At 50.4% G+C, this 18,721-nt stretch overlaps 1 protein-coding gene across 2 annotated transcripts in view; it reads left to right on the top strand.

Annotated features, from left to right (window-relative positions):
• The window catches only part of LOC144603056 (E3 ubiquitin-protein ligase TRIM39-like), a 37,877-nt gene that overhangs the window by 14,082 nt on the left and 5,074 nt on the right, over positions 1-18,721 (top strand). Inside the window, exons 1-3 of one of the 2 annotated variants that reach the window (XM_078416192.1) lie at positions 12,304-12,357; positions 15,572-15,594; positions 15,692-15,810. In XM_078416192.1, the coding sequence (XP_078272318.1) occupies positions 12,340-12,357; positions 15,572-15,594; positions 15,692-15,810 (160 nt within the window). In that variant the 5' untranslated portion in view covers positions 12,304-12,339. Of the gene's footprint in view, positions 1-12,303; positions 12,358-15,571; positions 15,595-15,691; positions 15,811-18,721 lie in introns of those variants that run through there. The other variant, XR_013548527.1, reaches the window with a different exon arrangement.

Here is an 18,721-nt window from a genome sequence, read left to right as displayed (position 1 = left end):
ACCGTGGGCGGCACAACGGCCAATGGGCTCCTGCTCCGGGAGACCGGGAGCGGCACAACGGCCAATGGGCCCCAGCTCCGGGAGACCGGGAGCAGTGCAGTGGCCAATGGGCCCCAGCTCCGGGAGACCGGGAGCAGTGCAGTGGCCAATGGGCCCCAGCTCCGGGAGACCGGGAGCAGTGCAGTGGCCAATGGGCCCCAGCTCCAGGAAACTGGGAGCAGCGCAGTGGCCTCGCCAGAAAATACACCCTGTGCTGAGGAAGCCACCAACCTGTACCACTACCTGTGCAACAAAAATGTGCAGGAACTCAGCCAGATGATTGGCATGCGGGAGGACCGCCTGGAACTCTAAAGGACAATGGAGCTGAAACTGGCATCCTTAAACGTGCGCAGTGTGAAGAGCACTGTGCGATGTGTAACCGCCTTGCAGTACCTGGCCAAGGTAAAGGCGGATGTGACTTTTCTACAAGAGTGCGGGCTGCCACACCTTCGCTGCTATCGGAGGTGGTCGCGATGGTGGCCCCACGGACTGTCGGTATGGTCGGGGGGCAATGATTGTCGTGGGTCCGGTCTGGGGATCTTGCTGCGGGGAGGGGGCTTCACCATCACTGAGGTAAGGGAGGTGGTGGGGGAGCGTCTCTTGGTGGTGAATGTAATGTACCGTGGTTTTCCGCTCCGGCTGATTAATGTGTATGCCTCACACAGGTGGAGCGAGCGGGTGGCCGTCCACCAGCAGCTCCCACCGCTGCTGGCCACGTCTAGACCGCTCGTTCTGGCCGGTGACTTCAACTGCATCATCGATGCGGCTGGACGATCCGGCAGTGCCAACCACAGAATGGACGGCACCTCCAAACTCCTGGTGGAGACGGTCAAAGATGCAAAGCTGCGCGACGCCTTCAGCGACCCTGCAGGCGGGGCCCAGCCGCGGTTCACCTGGTCAGGACCGAACGGTTCAGCCCAGTCCCGGATAGACTTCCTCTTCACATCGAGGGCCGTCACGGTCAGACACACCAACCTCGCGCCGGTGTTCTTCTCTGACCACTGCCTCCTTCAGTCCTCCTGTCACCTACAGGAGGACCGGAAGGCGGGCAGAGGGACGTGGAAGTTAAATGTGGAGCTGTTGACCCCGGAGAACGTTGAGGAGCTAAAGAGGGACTACGCATGTTGGAGAACTGTGAGGCCCCTCTTTGACTCCCCGACACTCTGGTGGGAGGCAACAAAGGAGAACATCAAGAAGTTCTTCGTCTCCAAAGGTGTTCAGAGAGCAAGACAGGGTAAGAGGGAATTGTGTCAACTCCAGACAGATTTGCAGCAACTGCTCCTTCTGCAGAGGAGAGGGGTGGATGTGAGGGAGGAACTGAGAGAGTTGAAGGGCCGGCAAGCTCGGCTCTTTACCTCTGAATCCTCCAATATCATATTCCGGTCCAGGGTCCGCCATGTGGAGCAGGATGAGACGTGCTCACGTTTCTTCTTCCATAAGGTTCACAGGGGGAGCTCTGTGATCAACAGCCTTAGGGAGGAGTACGGCTCGGTAACATCTTCGCAGACAGACATGCTAAAGATCTGTAGATCCTTTTATAAGGATCTGTACGATAAAAAGACCACAGACAGCACCGCCTCCCAGAACTTCCTGTCCTCCATCACGGAAGTCTTGGACGACAGCAAGCGGGAGAGTCTGGACCAACCACTGACCCTGGAGGAGCTGACTGGCTCCATCCGTTCCTTTGACTCGAGTAAAACTCCCGGAGGCGATGGCTTACCGGCAGAGTTGTAATCGGCTCTGTGGGACTGGGTGGGCCTGGACCTGCTGGAAGTGTACAACGATATACTTCTAGCCGGCAGCATGTCAGACTCTATGAGGAAGGGCAGCATCACCCTGATCTACAAGCAGAAGGGGGAGATGAATGACATAAGGAATTGGAGACCCATCACATTGTTAAATGGAGACTACAAGATCCTGTCGAAGGCCATCGCCAACCGGGTCAAGTCTGCTCTGGGACAGGTGATCCACCCGGACCAAACCTGTGCTGTACCTGGCAGGAAAATCTCAGACAGCCTGGTGCTGCTGAGAGACACCATTGCCTACGTGCAGGACAGACGGGTGGATGCCTGCCTGGTCAGCTTGGACCAGGAGAAGGCATTCGACAGGATATCGCACACGTACATGAGGGACGTGCTCTCCAAAATGGGCTTTGGGGAGGGAATCAGGAAGTGGATACAACTGCTCTACACCGATATCTGTAGTGCAGTCCAAATTAATGGGTGGGAATCAGACAGCTTCCCCGTCAGGTCTGGAGTCAGGCAGGGTTGCCCTCTTTCCCCTGTCTTGTTCGTCTGTTGCATTGAACCCTTTGCCGAATCCATCAGGAAGGATGCAAGCATAAGAGGAGTGACACTGCCAGGCAGTGGGGGCACTCAGGTCAAGGCCTCCCTGTACATGGACGATGTCGCCGTCTTCTGCTCGGATCCAGGGTCGGTCCGCAGACTGATCAGCGTCTGCGACCAGTTTGAGTTGGCCACGGGGGCCAGGGTAAACCGCAGGAAGAGCGAGGCCATGCTCTTTGGCAACTGGCCCGACCGATCTTCCATCCCCTTCACCATCAAGCCTGACTTCCTGAAGGTGCTGGGGATCTGGTTCGGGAAGGCTGAGGCATGTAACAAGAATTGGCTGGAGTGGATAGCCAAGGTGGGGAAGAAGCTGGAGCTGTGGAAGCAGCGCTCCCTCTCCATCACGGGGAAAAACCTGGTCATCAGGTGTGAGGTGCTCTCGGGGCTGCTGTACTTGGCGCAAGTGTGGCCCGTCCCTCCCTCCCACGCCACGGGGATCACCCGGGCCGTCTTCCGCTTCATCTGGGGGTCGGCGATGGACCGGGTGCGACGAGCCACAATGCACAAGTCGGCAGACAACGGGGGTAAAGACGTGCCCAACGTCGCCCTCATTCTGATGGCCACCTTCGTGTGTGGCTGCATCAGGCGGAGCATAGAGCCAAGGCACGTGGGCACCAAATGCCACTACCTGCTGAAGTTCAACCTGTCCCCGGTGTTGCGAAGGATGGGCCTGGCGCAGATGCCACGCAATGTGCCAGTCAGCTGGACATTGCCGAACCATCTGTCGTTTGTGGACAGGTTCTTCCGGACCAACACCTTTGACCACAAGTCCATCGGGCAGTGGTCAGCACGGAACGTCCTGCAGGCACTGCAGGGGAATGACTCCATGGATCCTGTGGCGTGGTTCCCAGAACAGACAGCCCAGCTTGTCTGGCAAAATGCCTCATCGCCAGTACTCACCAACAAGCACCAAGACCTGGCTTGGCTGGCGGTGAGGGGAGCACTCTCAGTCAGATCTTTCCTGCACCGCCGGAACCTCACTACCAGCGCACGCTGCCCTCGGGACGGCTGCTACGGAGAGGAGACGGTGGCCCACCTCTTCAAAGAGTGTGGATTTGCCAGGAGAGTCTGGAGAGGTCTGCAGGGGTCCCTGTCACGATTCATTCCGAGCAGCCCGATCCTTGTTGACCTCCCAGCAGAGCGAGCTGTCCGTCAAGGAATGTTGCCGACTGGCCCACTGCAGACTGCAGGAGTACGTGCTGAGGGACGCTCTGAAGCTCGGTGCAGCCAATGCCAAGGCCCTGTGGGGGAGGACCACAGTCTAGGGTCCTTCCGCTGCTGGACATGGGGGGCAGGGTGTGGTGGAGAGAAACGCTACTCCAAATAAGGGATATGTATGTAAATGTATGTAAATGTCTAAGTAAATGCCTGTATTGAATATGTAACCTCCGGAAATGTCGGATGGGTTTGTTTAAAAATGATGTTTTGTAAATGATATTTATAATTTGAATAAAGTATTTTTTGATTAAAAAAAAAAAGAAGAAAAAAAAAAAAAAAAAAGAGAATTCCACAGATTCACAACTCTCTGACTGAAAAAGTTTTTCCTCATCTCAGTTCTAAATGGCCGACCCCTTATTCTTAAACTGTGTGGCCCCTGGTTCTGGACTCCCCCAACATTGGGAACATGTTTCCTGCCTCGAACGTGTCCAACCCCTTAATAATCTTATACGTCTCGATAAGATCCCCTCTCATCCTTCTAAATTCCAGTGTATACAAGCCTAGCCGAAGGGCCTGTTTCCGCGCTGTGTCTCTAAACAAAGCTCTAGGTTCACGGTTGTGTGGGTCTGTCTCCTCCAGGGTCCAGGTGTCGTTGGGCGATCATACCCGCCGTGATCCTTCTCGTTCTAGCCGTACTGGGAGTCTGGGCATCGTATCTCTGCAGCAACCCCCACACCGTGACGTGAGTATCCCCGTCTCCCCTCTCTGTCCGCGTCCCTCCCCCTCACCTCATCGCCCCACCCTCCCCCATCTCCGTCCCGTCTCCTCTCTCCGTCCCGTTCCCCCCCCTCACCCGCCCCCCTTCCTTTCCTTCCCCCTCTCTCCGTCTCCTCCTCCCCTCTCGGTCGCCACCACTCTTCCCCCTTCCCCCCCCGTCTCCCTGCCCCCCCCCCCCGTCCCCTCCCCTCTCTCCTGTCTAACATTGTGGGGTCACGCTGCCCCGGCAGTGAACGGGATGGATGGGCCGCGATGTCCGGTCACTAACACAGGACTCTCTCTCTCTCGCCCCCTCTCTCTCTCTCCCCCCTCTCTCCCCCCTCTCTCCCCCCGCTCTCCCCCCCTCCCTCCCTCTCTCACCCCCCTCCCCCCCTCCCTCCCCCCCTCCCTCCCTCACCCCCCCTCTCTCTCCCCCCCCTCTCTCCCCCCCTCTATCCCCCCCTTCTCTCCCCCCCTTCTCTCTCCCCCTTCTCTCTCCCCCCCTTCTCTCTCCCCCCTTCTCTCTCCCCCCTTCTCTCCCCCCCTTCTCTCTCCCCCCCCTTCTCTCCCCCTCTCTCTCCCTCCCTCTCTCTCCCTCCCTCTCTCGCAGGGATGAGGAGCGGGCGTTGTGGGACCGGGAGTGTTGCAGAGCGGGGACCGCTGTACGCGGGGGGTCACAGAGCACCCCGTTTCTGGGTGACGGGGAACGGGTTTGCTGCTGTGCCGTCTCTGTGGCAGATGTGACCAGATGTGTCCATGGTCCCAGATCCCAAAGTTTACGACAAGACCCTTGTGGAACAATGAACAGTTCCCACTTTGTCCGTGCTGTCGGGAGGTCTGGGTAGAAGGCAGGAACGGGGTACTGACTGTGGATGATCAGCCATGATCACATTGAATGGCGGTGCTGGCTCGAAGGGCCGAATGGCCTCCTCCTGCACCTATTGACTATTGTTGCTCTTTGGGAACCTGTAATTTATACAAAGTCTGGTCACTGATGCAGTGGATGTTTGTTCTGCACGTTTTTGTGCAGCTTGTGATGATTTTGAAAAATGTACTTTGTACATAATAAAACAGATTTATTTAACACTGCTGCCTGTCATGTAAGCCTGTGCCTGATGTAATCAAGGCCATTGGTGGTTCATCGTTCTGTGTACTGATTGAGAATGATCAGCCATGATCACATTGAATGGCGATGCGTACAGGCTCGAAGGGCCGAATGGCCTCCTCCTGCACCTATTGTCTATTGTCGCCTCCAGCGAGCGACCATTCAAGCCGTTAATGATTGTTTAAACAAATAACACACGCCCACAATTCAATATAATAGGTGGTAGAAGGTTCACCAGATTGATCCCTGGGATGGCAGGACTGCAGGCAGTGAAGAAAGCGAATGGTATGTTAGCATTCATAGCAAGAGGATTTGAGTATAGGAGCAGGGAGGTTCTGCTGCAGTTGTACAGGGCCTTGGTGAGACCGCACCTGGAGTATTGTGTACAGTTTTGGTCTCCTAATCTGAGGAAAGACATTCTTGCCATAGAGGGAGTACAGAGAAGGTTCACCAGATTGATCCCTGGGATGGCAGGACTTTCACATGAAGAAAGACTGGATAGACTAGGCTTGTTCTCGCTGGAATTTAAAGACTGAAGGGGGATCTTATAGAAACTTACAAAATTCTTAAGGGGTTGGACAGGCTAGATGCAGGAAGATTGTTCCCGATGTTGGGGAAGTCCAGAACAAGGGGTCACAGTTTAAGGATAAGGGGGAAGTCTTTTAGGACCGAGATGAGAAAGTTTTTTTTCACACAGAGAGTGGTGAGTCTGTGGAATTCTCTGCCACAGAAGGTAGTTGAGGCCAGTTCATTGGCTATATTTAAGAGGGAGTTAGATGTGGCCCTTGTGGCTAAAGGGATCAGGGGGTATGGAGAGAAGGCAGGTACGGGATACTGAGTTGGATGATCAACCATGATCATATTGAATGGCGGTGCAGGCTCGAAGGGCCGAATGGCCTACTCCTGCACCTATTGTCTATGTTTCCCCGATGATAATTCCCCGTGAACGACGATCAGACGTCGCCCGCTCTGGGTAAAGGACAAACAAACCTCCACCACGTTCTGCAGTCCCCGGCCCCCCTGGCCCCGCCCTCCGCCCCTGGCCCCGCCCTTCGCCCCCTGGCCCCGCCCCCGCGGCCAAGCCCCGGACCCGCTGCGTGATGGCGGCTCGGCGAAGTGCGCCTGCGCGCCTCTGGGCGGCCGCTGCTGCGTCATGCGAAATGTACGCATGCGCGCTCCAGGGCCGGGGAGGGAGCGGGAGCTGGAGCTGCGTCAGTCCCTCAGTCAGTCAGTCTCCCTTTTCTCTGTCCCGCTTCACCAGAGAGTTTCTCCACAGCCTGGAGTGGGTCGCCAGCCGGGACCAGGACCAGGACACCGCCAGGATGCGGCGCTCTCTCTGCACGGCCGTACATCTGCTGTGCCTGCTGACAGGTAGAGACATGGGGGGGAGAGAGAGTGAGAGGATGGGGGGAGAGATGGGGGGAGGGAGAGATGGGGGGAGAGAGATGGAGGGCGAGAGAGGGATGGGGAGAAAGAGATGGAGGGAGGGAGAGGGAGAGGGGGAGAGATGTGGAGCGAGAGATGGGAAGACGGGGAGAGATGGGGAGATGGCTGAGACATGGGGGGAGAGGGAAAGAGATGGGGGAGAAAGAGAGAGATGGGGAGAGAGAGAGAGATGGGGAGAGACAGATGGAGATGGGGAGAGACAAAGAGGGGGGGAGGGAGGGACGGAGAGGGGGAGAAATGGAGGGAGGGGGGGAAGGAGGGAGGGAGACAGAGGGGGTAGAGAGAGAGAGAACGAGAGCTGCTGTCCACGGAGTTGGAAGTGGACAATTGTCAGTCAAACACTGTACTGGGGTAACTCAGCGGGTCGGGCCTCATCTACATGAACTACAACAATTGTTCATCCCAGTTTGGCAAAAGAACAAACCAGGTCCAGCAGAGGAGGATAAAGGGCTTAATTAGGAAAGGGAAAATAGATTATGAGAGAAAACTGACAGGGAACATAAAAACTGACTGCAAAAGCTTTTATAGATACGTGAAGAGAAAAAGACTAGTTAAGACAAATGTAGGTCCCTTGCAGTCGGAAACAGGTGAATTGATCATAGGGAACAAGGAGATGGCAGACCAATTGAACAACTACTTTGGTTCTGTCTTCACGAGGGAAGACATAAACAATCTGCCGGAAATAGCAGGGGACCGGGGGGGGGGGGGGGGGGGGGGGGGGGGGGTCTAACGAGATGGAGGAACTGAGGGTAATCCAGGTTAGTCGGGAAGTGGTGTTAGGTAAATTAAATGGATTAAAGGCCGATAAATCCCCAGGGCCAGATAGGCTGCATCCCAGAGTGCTTAAGGAAGTAGCCTCAGAAATAGTGGATGCATTAGTGATAATTTTTTTTAACTCTTTAGATTCTGGAGTAGTTCCTGAGGATTGGAGGGTAGCTAATGTAACCCCACTTTTAAAAAGGGAGGGAGAGAGAAAACGGGGAATTATAGACCAGTTAGCCTAACATCGGTAGTGGGGAAAATGCTAGAGTCAGTTATTAAAGATGGGAAAGCATCACATTTGGAAAGTGGTGAAATCATCAGACAAAGTCAGCATGGATTTATGAAAGGCAAATCATGCCTGACGAATCTTATAGAATTTTTCGAGGATGTAACTAGTAGAGTGCATAAGGGAGAACCAGTCGATGTGTTATATCTGGACTTTCAGAAGGCCTTCGACAAGGTCCCACATAGGAGATTGGGGTACAAATTTAAAGCACACGGTATTGAGGGTTGAGTGTTGAGGTGGATAGAGAATTGGTTGGCCGACAGGAAGCAAAGAGTAGGAATAAACGGGTCCTTTTCGGAATGGCAGGCAGTGACTAGTGGGGTACCGCAAGGCTCAGTGCTGGGACCCCAGTTATTTACAATATATATTAATGATTTGGACGAGGGAATTGAATGCAATATCTCTAAGTTTGCGGATGACACGAAGCTGGGTGGCAGTGTTAGCTGCGAGGAGGATGCTAGGAGGCTGCAGAGTGACTTGGAAAGATTAGGAGAGTGGGCAAATGCATGGCAGATGCAATATAATGTGGATAAATGTGAGGTTATCGACTTTGGCGGCAAGAACAGGAAAGCAGAGTATTACCTGAATGGTGGCCAATTAGGAAAAGGGGAGATGCAACGTGACCTGGGTGTCATGGTGCACCAGTCATTGAAAGCAAGCGTGCAGGTGCAGCAGTCAGTGAAGAAAGCGAATGGTATGTTAGCATTCATAGCAAGAGGATTTGAGTATAGAAGCAGGGAGGTTCTGCTGCAGTTGTACAGGGCCTTGGTGAGACCGCACCTGGAGTATTGTGTACAGTTTTGGTCTCCTAATCTGAGGAAAGACATTCTAGCCTTAGAGGGAGTACAGAGAAGGTTCACCAGATTGATCCCTGGGATGGCAGGACTTTCATATGAAGAAGGACTGGATAGACTAGGCTTATACTCGCTGGAATTTAGAAGACTGAGGGGGGATCTTATTGAAACATATAAAATTCTTAAGGGGTTGGAGAGGCTAGATGCGGGAAGATTGTTCCCGATGTTGGGGAAGTCCAAAACCAGGGGTCACAGCTTAAGGATAAGGGGGAAGTCTTTTAGGACCGAGATGAGAAAACATTTCTTCACACAGAGAGTGGTGAGTCTGTGGAATTCTCTGCCACAGAAGGTAGTTGAGGCCAGTTCATTGGCTATATTTAAGAGGGAGTTAGATGTGGCCCTTGTGGCTAAAGGGATCAGGGGGTATGGAGAGAAGGCAGGTACAGGTTACTGAGCTGGATGATCAGCCATGATCATATTGAATGGCGGTGCAGGCTCGAAGGGCCGAATGGCCTACTCCTGCACCTATTTTCTATGTTTCTATCTGGAGAGAAGGAATGGGTGACTTTTCGGGTTGAGATCCTTCTCTGAAGAACCCGAAACGTCACCCATTCCTTCTCTCCAGAGATGCTGCCTGACCCGCTGAGTTACTCCAGCACTCTGTGAAACGTCACCTATCCATGTTCTCCACAGATGCTGCCTGACCCGCTGAGTTTCTCCAGCACTCTGTGAATCGTCACCTATCCATGTTCTCCACAGATGCTGCCTGACCCACTGAGTTACTCCAGCACTCTGTGAAACGTCACCTATCCATGTTCTCCACAGATGCTGCCCGACCCGCTGAGTTACTCCAGCACTCTGTGAAACGTCACCTATCCATGCTCTCCACAGATGCTGCCTAACCCGCTGAGTTAGCCCAGCATTTTATGTCTACATTCATCAGTGAAAATGTCATTTAGCTTAGTGATACGGTGCAGAAACAGGCCCTTCGGCCCACCGGGTACGCAGCGACCAGCGATCAGGCCGCACTAACGCTACCCTTCACACACACAAGGGACAATCTCTAATTTTACAGAAGCCAATTAACCTACAAGCCTATCAGTCTTGAGAGGTTTGGAGGGAAGAGTGTCAGTAGTAAAGAAAGCAAACTCAGTTATTTCAAGAGGGCTTGTGTACAAAAACAGGGGGTATTATGCTGAGGCTCTACAAGGCACTGGTCAGGCCCCATTTGGAATATTGTCAGCAATTTTCGTTGTACTTGCTGGAGTTTAGAAGAATGAGGGGGGACCTCATTGAAACCTACCGAATAGTGAAAGACCCGGATAGGGTGGATGTGGAGAGGGTGTTTCCACTAGTGGGAGAGTCTAGGACCAGAGGGCACAGCCTCAGAATTAAAGGACGTTCCTTCAGGAAGGAGATGAGGAGGAATTTCTTTAGTCAGAGGGTGGTGAATCTGTGGGATTCTTTGCCACAGACGGCTGTGGCGGCCACAAGTCAGTGGATCTGGTCTCCAAATTTGAGGAAGGATATTCTTGCTATTGAGGGCGTGCAGCGTAGGTTTATTAGGTTAATTCCCAGAATGGTGTGACTATCATGTGTTGAAAGACTGGAGCGACTAGGCTTGTATACACTGGAATTTAGAAGGATGAGAGGAGATCTTATTGAAACTTATAAGATTATTAAGGGGTTGGACACGTTAGAGGCAGGAAACATGTTCCCAATGTTGGGGGAGTCCAGAACAAGGGGCCACAGTTTAAGAATAAGGGGTAGGCCATTTAGAACTGAGATGAGGAAAAACTTTTTCAGTCAGAGAGTTATGAATCTGTGGAATTCTCTGTCTCAGAAGGCAGTGGAGGCCAATTCTCTGAATGCATTCAAGAGAGAGCTGGATAGAGCTCTTAACGATAGCGGAGTCAGGGGGTATGGGGAGAAGGCAGGAACGGGGTACTGATTGAGAATGATCAGCCATGATCACATTGAATGGGGGTGCTGGCTCGAAGGGCCGAATGGCCTCCTCCTGCACCTATTGTCTATTGGATATTTTTAAGGCAGAGATAGATAAATTGTTGGTCGGTGCGGGTGTCAGGGGTTATGGGGAGAAGGCAGGAGAATGGGGTTAGGATGGAGAGATAACTCAGCCGTGATTGAATGGTGGAGTAGACCTGATGGGCCGAATGGCCCAATTCTACACCTATCACTTATGACCTAAACCGGAGATCCCGGAGACAACCCACGCAGGTCACGGGGAGAACGTACAGATTCCACGCAGACAGCACCCGTGGTCAGGATCGAACCCTGGTCTCTGGCGCTGTGAGGCAGCAGCTCTACCGCTGTGCCACCATTGTACATCATGATGTATCTATCTGTACGTCGTTGGTGAGACCACAGTTCTAGCGCCCAGCTACAGGGAGGTGGCATGGTGCTGGAGAGGGTGCAGAAGGGATAGACCAGCTTGGCACGGGCACAGTGGGGGTTAGGTTACAGGGAGAGACTGCACAGGGTAGGTCCCTACTCTGGGGATGAGGGGGATTCTTGTTGAGGTGTATAAAACCATGAGGAGCGTTGGTAATGTGGATGGTCACAGGCCTTTTCCCCAGGGTGTGGGCGTCTTAAACAAGAGTGTAGATGCAATAAACTGGAGTAACTCAGCACGTCAGGCAGCATCTCTGGAGAACATGGATAGGTGACGTTTCACAGAGTGCTGGAGTAACTCAGCGGGTCAGGCAGCATCTGTGGAGAACATGGATAGGTGACGTTTCACAGAGTGCTGGAGTAACTCAGCGGGTCAGGCAGCATCTGTGGAGAACATGGATAGGTGACGTTTCACAGAGTGCTGGAGTAACTCAGCGGGTCAGGCAGCATCTGTGGAGAACATGGATAGGTGACGTTTCACAGAGTGCTGGAGTATCTAAGCGGGTCAGGCAGCATCTGTGGAGAACATGGATAGGTGACGTTTTACAGAGTGCTGAGGTAACTTAGCGGGTCAGGCAGCATCTGTGGAGAACATCGATAGGTAACGTTTCACAGAGTGCTGGAGTAACTCAGCGGGTCAGGCAGCATCTGTGGAGAACATGGATAGGTGACGTTTCACAGAGTGCTGGAGTAACTCAGCGGGTCAGGCAGCATCTGTGGAGAACATGGATAGGTGACGTTTCACAGAGTGCTGGAGTATCTAAGCGGGTCAGGCAGCATCTGTGGAGAACATGGATAGCTGACGTTTCACAGAGTGCTGAGGTAACTCAGCGGGTCAGGCAGCATCTGTGGAGAACATGGATAGGTAACGTTTCACAGAGTGCTGGAGTAACTCAGCGGGTCAGGCAGCATCTGTGGAGAACATGGATAGGTGACGTTTCACAGAGTGCTGGAGTAACTCAGCGGGTCAGGCAGCACCCTTTGGCCCACACTCTGGGAACCTTGTCAAAGGCTTTCTGAAAGTCAAGGTTTTCTAATGCAGAAGTCACAGGATCAATTTATCCCAAAGAGGAGGAAAGATTCCAAGGGGAGTAAGAGACACCAATGGCTGACAAGGGAAGTCAAGGACAGCATAAAAATAAAAGAGCAGAAGTACAACAAAGCAAAGAAGAGTGGGAAGCCAGAGGATTGGGACTCTTTTAAAGAGCAACAGAAGATGACTAAGAAGGCAATATGGGGAGAAACGATGAGGTACGAGGGTAAACTAGCCAATAATATACAGGAGGATAGTAAAAGCTTTTTTAGGTATGTAAAGAGGAAAAAAATAGTCAAGGCAAATGTGGGTCCCTTGAAGACAGAAGATGGGGAATTTATTATGGGAAACAAGGAAATGGCAGATGAGTTGAACCGTTACTTTGGATCTGTCTTCACTAAGGAAGATACAAACAATCTCCCAGATATTCTCGTGACCAGAGATCCCAGGGTGACAGAGGAACTGAAGGAGATTCACATTAGGCAGGAAATAGTGTTGGGTAGACTGATGGGACTGAAGGCTGATAAATCCCCAGGGCCTGATGGTCTGCATCCCAGGGTACTTAAGGAGGTGGCTCTAGAAATTGTGGACGGATTGGCGATCATTTTCCAATGTTCTATAGATTCAGGATCAGTTCCTGTGGATTGGAGGGTAGCTAATGTTATTGCACTTTTAAGGAAGGAGGGAGAGAGAAAACTGGAAATTATAAACCAGTTAGTCTGACATCAGTGGTGGGGAAGATGCTGGAGTAAATTATAAAAGACAAAATTGGGGAGCATTTGGATAGCAGTAACAGGATCGTTCCGAGTCAGCATGGATTTACGAAGGGGAAATCATGTTGACTAATCTTCTGGAATTTTTTGAGGATGTAACTAGGAAAATTGACTGGGGAGAGCCGGTGGATGTGGTGTACCTCGACTTTCAGAAAGCCTTCGACAAGGCCCCACATAGGAGATTTGTGGGCAAAATTAGAGCACATGGTATTGGGGGTAGGGTACTGACATGGATAGAAAATTGGTTAACAGACAGAAAGCAAAGTGTGGGGAGAAATGGGTCCCTTTCAGAATGGCAGTCAGTGACTAGTGGGGTACCGCAAGGCTCGGTGCTGGGCCAAAGCTATTTACAATATACATTAATGACTTGGATGAAGGGATTAAAAGTACCATTAGCAAATTTGCAGATAATACAAAGCTGGGTGGTAGTGTGAGCTGTGAGGAAGATGCTATGAGGTTGCAGGGTGAATTGGATAAGTGGATAAGTGTGAGGTTATCCACTTTGGTTGTAAGAATAAGAAGACAGATTATTAAATGAATGGTGTCAACTTAGGAAAAGGAGACGTACAACGAGATCTGGGTGTCCTAGTGCATCAGTCACTGAAAGGAAGCATGCAGGTACAGCAGGCAGTGAAGAAAGCCGATGGAATGTTGGCCTTCATAACAAGAGGAATTGAGTATAGGAGCAAAGAGGTCCTTCTGCAATTGTATAGGGCCCTAGTGAGACCGCACCTGGAGTACTGTGTGCAGTTTTGGTCTCCAAATTTGAGGAAGGATATTCTTGCTATTGAGGGCGTGCAGTGCAGGTTTACTAGGTTCATTCCCAGAATGGCGGGACTGTCATATGTTGAAAGACTGGAGCGGCTCGGCTTGTATACACTGGAATTTAGAAGGATGAGAGATCTTATTGAAACATATAAGATTATTAAGAGGTTGGACACGTAAGAGGCAGGAAACATGTTCCCAATGTTGGGGGAGTCCAGAACAAGGGGCCACAGTTTAAGAATAAGGGGTAGGCCATTTAGAACTGAGATGAGGAAAAACTTTTTCAGTCAGAGAGTTGTGAAACTGTGGAATTCTCTGCCTCAGAAGGCAGTGGAGGCCAATTCTCTGAATGCATTCAAGAGAGAGCTAGATAGAGCTCAAGGATAGCGGAGTCAGGGGGTATGGGGAGAAGGCAGCAACGGGGTACTGATTGAGAATGATCAGCCATGATCACATTGAATGGTGGTGCTGGCTCGAAGGGCCGAATGGCCTACTCCTGCACCTATTGTCTATTGTCAAGGACCACAAATGGACAGAGGGCAGTAAATCTCTGGGAATCTCCAACCAAGAGACTCTTAGAGGTTTAATCTGTTGGATGTATTTATACCAGGGGAAGATACATTTTTGAAAATTTGGGGAACTGAAATCAAAGGGAATGGGACAAAGCGGAGGAGTTCAGTCCTGGGCTGGATCAGCCATGACCACATTGTGGGGATTAACATTGAAATCTAGAACGTGGCGCACACAGCAGATTGATCATCTATATCCGGTTCCCATCAGCAGTGGGTGGTCACCTTGGGGGAATTTGCTCTGTTTGTTTTACCCACCTTTGTTCACCATAGAATGACATCCCATTCTACATCATAGACAGGCCATTCGGCCCATCCTATCCAGTCAAGAGTTCTGCTGCTCTCGACATCCCTCCCATCTACTCACCACACCCGGTAACAATACCCCGAATTTCAGGAGTGCTCACGTGTTTATCCCGCTTGCCCTTAAATTATCTCTGCTGTTGGATTCAGTCCCTCCAATGCAAGTGAGGTCCATGTTCTCATGACTGCATTCCTTTCAGTATTTATAGAAGAGGCTGGGGTTGTTTTCCCTGGAGCAGAGAAGGCTGAGAGGGGACATGATCGAGGTGTACAAGATCATGAGGGGCATAGATAAGGTAGATGGCGGGGAACTTCTTCCACTGGTGGAAGGTTCAACAACGAGGGGACATAGATACAGGGTAAGGGGAGGGAGGTTTCGGGGGGATGTGAGAAAGAAGTTTTTCACCCAGAGGGTGGTTGGAGTCTGGAACTCACTGCCTGGGGTGCTGGTGGAGGTGGGAACACTCACAACATTTAAAAAGCATTTGGATGGGCACTTGAAATGCTACAACATTCAGGGCTATGGTCCAAATGCGGGAAAATGGGATTAAAATTAGACTGTGTTTTGTAACGGGCGGCACGGACACGATGGGCCGAAGGTCCTCTTTCTGTGCTGTAGGACTCTATGACTCTAAGACCACGTTACATTTCAGCATTGATTTTTGCTCTCCCATCGATTAGAGATATTTCATCCCCCCCCCTCCCATTTAAATTCACCGCTAAACTTAAATTCTATCTTATCATTCCTGACATTTTCTCCAGATAAAATCCGTCGACCTGCTCATTCTTTGCATTGAGCTCCATCCTCTCAGTTATAGCATCATTCTCATGAACACTCCTTGTGCTTTCCCCCATCGTTCTACATCTCTACGGCAATATCAGCTTTCTATCTGCATGGCAGCGGCGATAAGAGTTGGGAAATGGGAATTATCAGAGGGTTGTAGAAATGTGGAGAAATTCCCGCTGTCGGGATGAGGACGTAACATCTCAGTCAATTGAGATTTGTGTTTTATTTCTTTCAGGGGGAAGCTGGTGGCAAGCGAAGGTAGGACATGCTCTTGATGGAAACATTGTAAGTTTTTGTGGAACAGTTCAAAACATTTCTAATGCTCAGTTGATAACCAGCTGTTAAATGTTCACAGGGTTCGTGATGAAGCCAAACCACTGTCGGTGGTAGATGATGCCTTGCCGATTGAAAAGTTTCATTGCCCTGTTTCATTCAACACGGCATTTAAAGAAACATCTGATGACTTCAAGCATGGTAAAGCTTATACCTTTTCCATTGTTCTTGTTTCTGACATCTTTAAGTAATGTATGTAGGAAAGAACTACAGATGCAGGTTTAAATCGAGGGTAGACATAAAATGCTGGAGTAAATCAGCAGCAGGCAACATCTCTGGAGAAAGGGAATGGGCGATGTTTCGGGTCGAGACCCTTCTTCAATCTGAAGAAGGGTCTCAACCCGAAACGTCGCCCATTCCTTTTCTCCAGAGATACTGCCTGTCCTGCTGAGTTACTCCAGCATTTTGGGTCTACCTTTGATTGTGTCTACCTTTAAGTAATACTTAGATGCAATGATCAAAGGTATTTTAGGGAAATTGAAGATTTGATCTCCCACCAAGCTCATCTGCTGGGAAGCATCACAGAGTCAGAGAGCTTTGTAGCACAGCAACAGGCCCTTTGACTGGACTCGACCATGCCAACCAAGTTGCCCAACCAAGCTAGCCCCACTTGCCTGAGTCTGGCTCATATCCTTCCAAGTCTTTCTTATCCACGTATCTACCCAATTCTCTGTGAACTGTGTACCTGCCTCGACCACTTCCTCTGTCAGATCATTCCACATCTACACTACCCACTGACGGAAAAACCTGCTCCTCAGGTCCTTTTTATTGTTTCCACTCTCACCTTAAACTGACAATAGACAATAGGTGCAGGAGTAGGCCATTCAGCCCTTCGAGCCAGCACCGCCATTCAATGCGATCATGGCTGATCACTCTCAATCAGTACCCCGTTCCTGCCTTCTCCCCATACCCCCTCACTCCGCTATCCTTAAGAGCTCTATCCAGCTCTCTCTTGAAAGCATCCAATGAACTGGCCTCCACTGCCTTCTGAGGCAGAGAATTCCACACCTTCACCACTCTCTGACTGAAAAAGTTCTTCCTCATCTCCACTCTAAATGGCCTACCCCTTATTCTTAAACTGGCCCCTTGTTCTGGACTCCCCCAACATTGGGAACATGTTTCCTGCCTCTAATGTGTCCAATCCCCTAATTATCTTATATGTTTCAATAAGATCCCCCCTCATCCTTCTAAATTCCAGTGTCTACAAGCCTAATTGCTCCAGCCTTTCAACATACGACAGTCCCGCCATTCCGGGAATTAACCTAGTGAACCTACGCTGCACGCCCTCCATAGCAAGAATATCCTTCCTCAAATTTGGAGACCAAAACTGCACATAGTACTCCAGGTGCGGTCTCACCAGGGCCTGGTACAACTGTAGAAGGACCTCTTTGCTCCTATACTCAACTCCTCTTGTTATGAAGGCCAACATTCCATTGGCTTTCTTCACTGCCTGCTGTACCTGCATGCTTCCTTTCATTGACTGATGCACTAGGACACCCAGATCTCGTTGAACTCCCCCTCCTCCTAACTTGACACCATTCAGATAATAATCTGCCTTTCTATTCTTACTTCCAAAGTAAATAACCTCACACTTATCTACATTAAACTGCATCTGCCATGTATTTGCCCACTCACACAACCTGTCCAAGTCACCCTGCAGCCTTATTGCATCTTCCTCACAATTCACACTACCCCCCAGCTTAGTATCATCTGCAAATTTGCTAATGGTACTTTTAATCCCTTCGTCTAAGTCATTAATGTATATCGTAAATAGCTGGGTTCCCAGACCCCACTGGTCACTGCCTGCCATTCCGAAAGGGACCCATTTATCCCCACTCTTTGCTTTCTGTCTGTCAACCAATTTTCTATCCATGTCTGTACCCTACCCCCAATACCATGTGCCCTAATTTTGCCCACTAATCTCCTATGTGGGACCTTGTCGAAGGCTTTCAGAAAGTCGAGGTACACCACATCCACTGACTCTCCCCTGTTAATTTTCCTAGTTACATCCTCAAAAAATTCCAGTAGATTTGTCAAGCATGATTTCCCCTTCGTAAATCCATGCTGACTCGGAATGATCCTGTTACTGCTATCCAAATGCTCAGCAATTTTGTCTTTTATAATTGACTCCAGCATCTTCCCCACCACTGATTTCAGACTAACTGGTCTATAATTACCCATTTTCTCTCTCCCTCCTTTCTGAAAAGTGGGATAACATTTGCTATCCTCCAATCCACAGGAACTGATCCTGAATCTATAGAACATTGAAAAATGATCTCCAATGCTTCCACTATTTGTAGAGCCACCTCCTTAAGTACCCTCGGATGCAGACCATCAGGCCCTGGGGATTTATCAGCCTTCAGTCCCATCAGTCTACCCAAAACCATTTCCTGCCTAATGTGGATTTCCTTCAGTTCCTCCATCACCCTAGGTTCTCCGGCCCCTAGAACATTTGGGAGATTGTGTGTATCTTCCTCAGTGAAGACAGATCCAAAGTAACGGTTTAACTCGTCTGCCATTTCTTTGTTGCCCATAATAAATTCCCCTGCTTCTGTCTTCAAGGGACCCACATTTGCCTTGACTATTTTTTTCCTCTTCACGTACCTAAAAAAACTTTTGCTATCCTCCTTTATATTATTGGCTAGTTTACCCTCGTACCTCATCTTTTCTCCCCGTATTGCCTTTTTAGTTAACTTTTGTTGCTCTTTAAAAGAGTCCCAATCCTCTGTCTTCCCACTCTTCTTTGCTATGTTATACTTCCTCTCCTTAATTTTTATGCTGTCCCTGACTTCCCTTGTCAGCCACAGGTGTCTCTTACTCCCCTTAGAGTCTTTCCACCTCTTTGGAATAAATTGATCCTGCAACCTCTGCATTATTCCCAGGAATACCTGCCATTGCTGTTCTATCGTCTTCCCTGCTAGGGCCTCCTTCCAGTCAATTTTGGCCAGCTCCTGCCTCATGCCTCTGTAATCCCCTTTGCTATACTGTAATACTGACACTTCCGATTTTCCCTTCTGCCTTTCCATTTGCAGAGTAAAACTTATCATGTTGT

The sequence above is a fragment of the Rhinoraja longicauda genome, chromosome 19 (assembly GCF_053455715.1).
Source record: "Rhinoraja longicauda isolate Sanriku21f chromosome 19, sRhiLon1.1, whole genome shotgun sequence".
Taxonomy (NCBI): Eukaryota; Metazoa; Chordata; class Chondrichthyes; order Rajiformes; family Arhynchobatidae; genus Rhinoraja; species Rhinoraja longicauda.
This window is presented reverse-complemented; position numbering and strand designations above follow the sequence as displayed.